Here is a 1,418-nt window from a genome sequence, read left to right as displayed (position 1 = left end):
TCATTAACCTGTATGGAATGTTATACAATTTTATTCTGTATTACCCCTGTTGAATGAATAAATAGGCACAAGTAGTGCATCCAAAAATGGTATCATTATTTACTCACCCTTATGTCATTGCAAACCTGTATGACTTTCTTTCTTGTTCCTGTATCCAGTTTCGGACAAAAGGACAATAATACCACAACAGTAGTCCATATAACATTGCTGTGAAAGAGCAGTGTTATTCATGTTAGTTACAAATTGACTTTTTTTTTCCTTTCCCAGGTACAATCACCCAGAGAAGCTTCTGGAGACCAGAAGAGGGCGTTGTGGGGAATGGGCCAACTGTTTCACGCTGCTCTGCCGAGCTTTAGGCCTTGAGGCCAGATACATCTGGGACAGCACAGGTACAAATCTTACAGCATTATTATTGTACCACAATGATATAATTTGTGAATAGAAACGCTCAGTTTGGTCCTGCTTTCAGATCACGTGTGGACGGAGGTGTATTCTCAGTCGCAGCATCGCTGGCTACACTGTGACCCTTGTGAAAACACATGCGATAAACCCCTCCTGTATGAAGTCGGCTGGGGGAAGAAACTCTCCTACATCCTGGCATTCTCTAAGGACCAGGTTGTGGATGTGACATGGAGGTACTCCTGTAAACACCCAGGGGTCCTTTCCAGACGCACACAGATTCAGGAGACATGGCTGCTGCCTACGCTTAACGGTCTCAACGCTACGGTACGTTTCTCATTTTCATGTACTCATCCAAAGTGCAGCTCCTTTCATTATTGCCTCAAACAAATGAATCTGACTGTCATTACCGCTTCACACCTGTAGAGGCAGCAGTCTCTAGGAGCAGAGAGGAAGCAGCAGCTGTTGCAAAGACTGCTGGTGGAGCTGGTAGAGTTTATTTCTCCAAAGACTCCTACATCTGGAGAGCTGGGAGGTCGTGGCTCAGGATCTCTGGCTTGGAGGGTGGCTCGAGGGGAGTCTGGGCCAAGTGACACTAAAGGGGTGGGTGAGATGCTTGTCTATAGAACTCATTTTTACTGATTATGGCATTGGAGTGAGATATATATATATATAGTTTAGTTTGTGTGTGTGTGTATATTAACTTACCTTTTATGTATGTTTTCTCCCAGGATGGACAGGAACGTGTCTTCATTCCTTCAGAATCTGAAAAGCAAAACAAATTGTTCCACATTTGCTATAATGTGACCAAAAACTCTTACTTCAGACTGAGCAATGGCCAAGAGACTATCCCAGGATGGCAGAGAGGTGCTTGGAGGACAGAAAATATGTACAGGAAAGAAGAGAATGACTGGCAGATGGTTTGTTTCTTTTAGCTGTGTATTTTTTGTAGAAAATACCTTTTTTATATAACCAATATTAGTGATCAATTTTGTTTTATGTCTAATTCTACTTTTTTT

At 42.5% G+C, this 1,418-nt stretch overlaps 1 protein-coding gene across 1 annotated transcript; it reads left to right on the top strand.

Annotated features, from left to right (window-relative positions):
* Positions 1-259: 259 nt before the first annotated feature.
* Positions 260-1,362, top strand: LOC107579448 (peptide-N(4)-(N-acetyl-beta-glucosaminyl)asparagine amidase-like; the record flags this gene model as incomplete). The annotated part of the gene is made up of 4 exons (XM_016265281.1): positions 260-389; positions 470-726; positions 826-1,002; positions 1,131-1,362. Coding segments are annotated over 4 exons (768 nt in total), but the record flags the coding sequence as incomplete, so codon positions are not given.
* Between the last annotated feature and the right edge of the window lie 56 nt (positions 1,363-1,418).

This window comes from Sinocyclocheilus grahami, unplaced genomic scaffold (genome assembly GCF_001515645.1).
Source record: "Sinocyclocheilus grahami isolate Dianchi unplaced genomic scaffold, SAMN03320097.WGS_v1.1 scaffold17500.1, whole genome shotgun sequence".
NCBI classification, from domain to species: Eukaryota; Metazoa; Chordata; class Actinopteri; order Cypriniformes; family Cyprinidae; genus Sinocyclocheilus; species Sinocyclocheilus grahami.
Note: the sequence above shows the minus strand (reverse complement) of the source record. Positions and strands in the feature narration are given on the sequence as shown.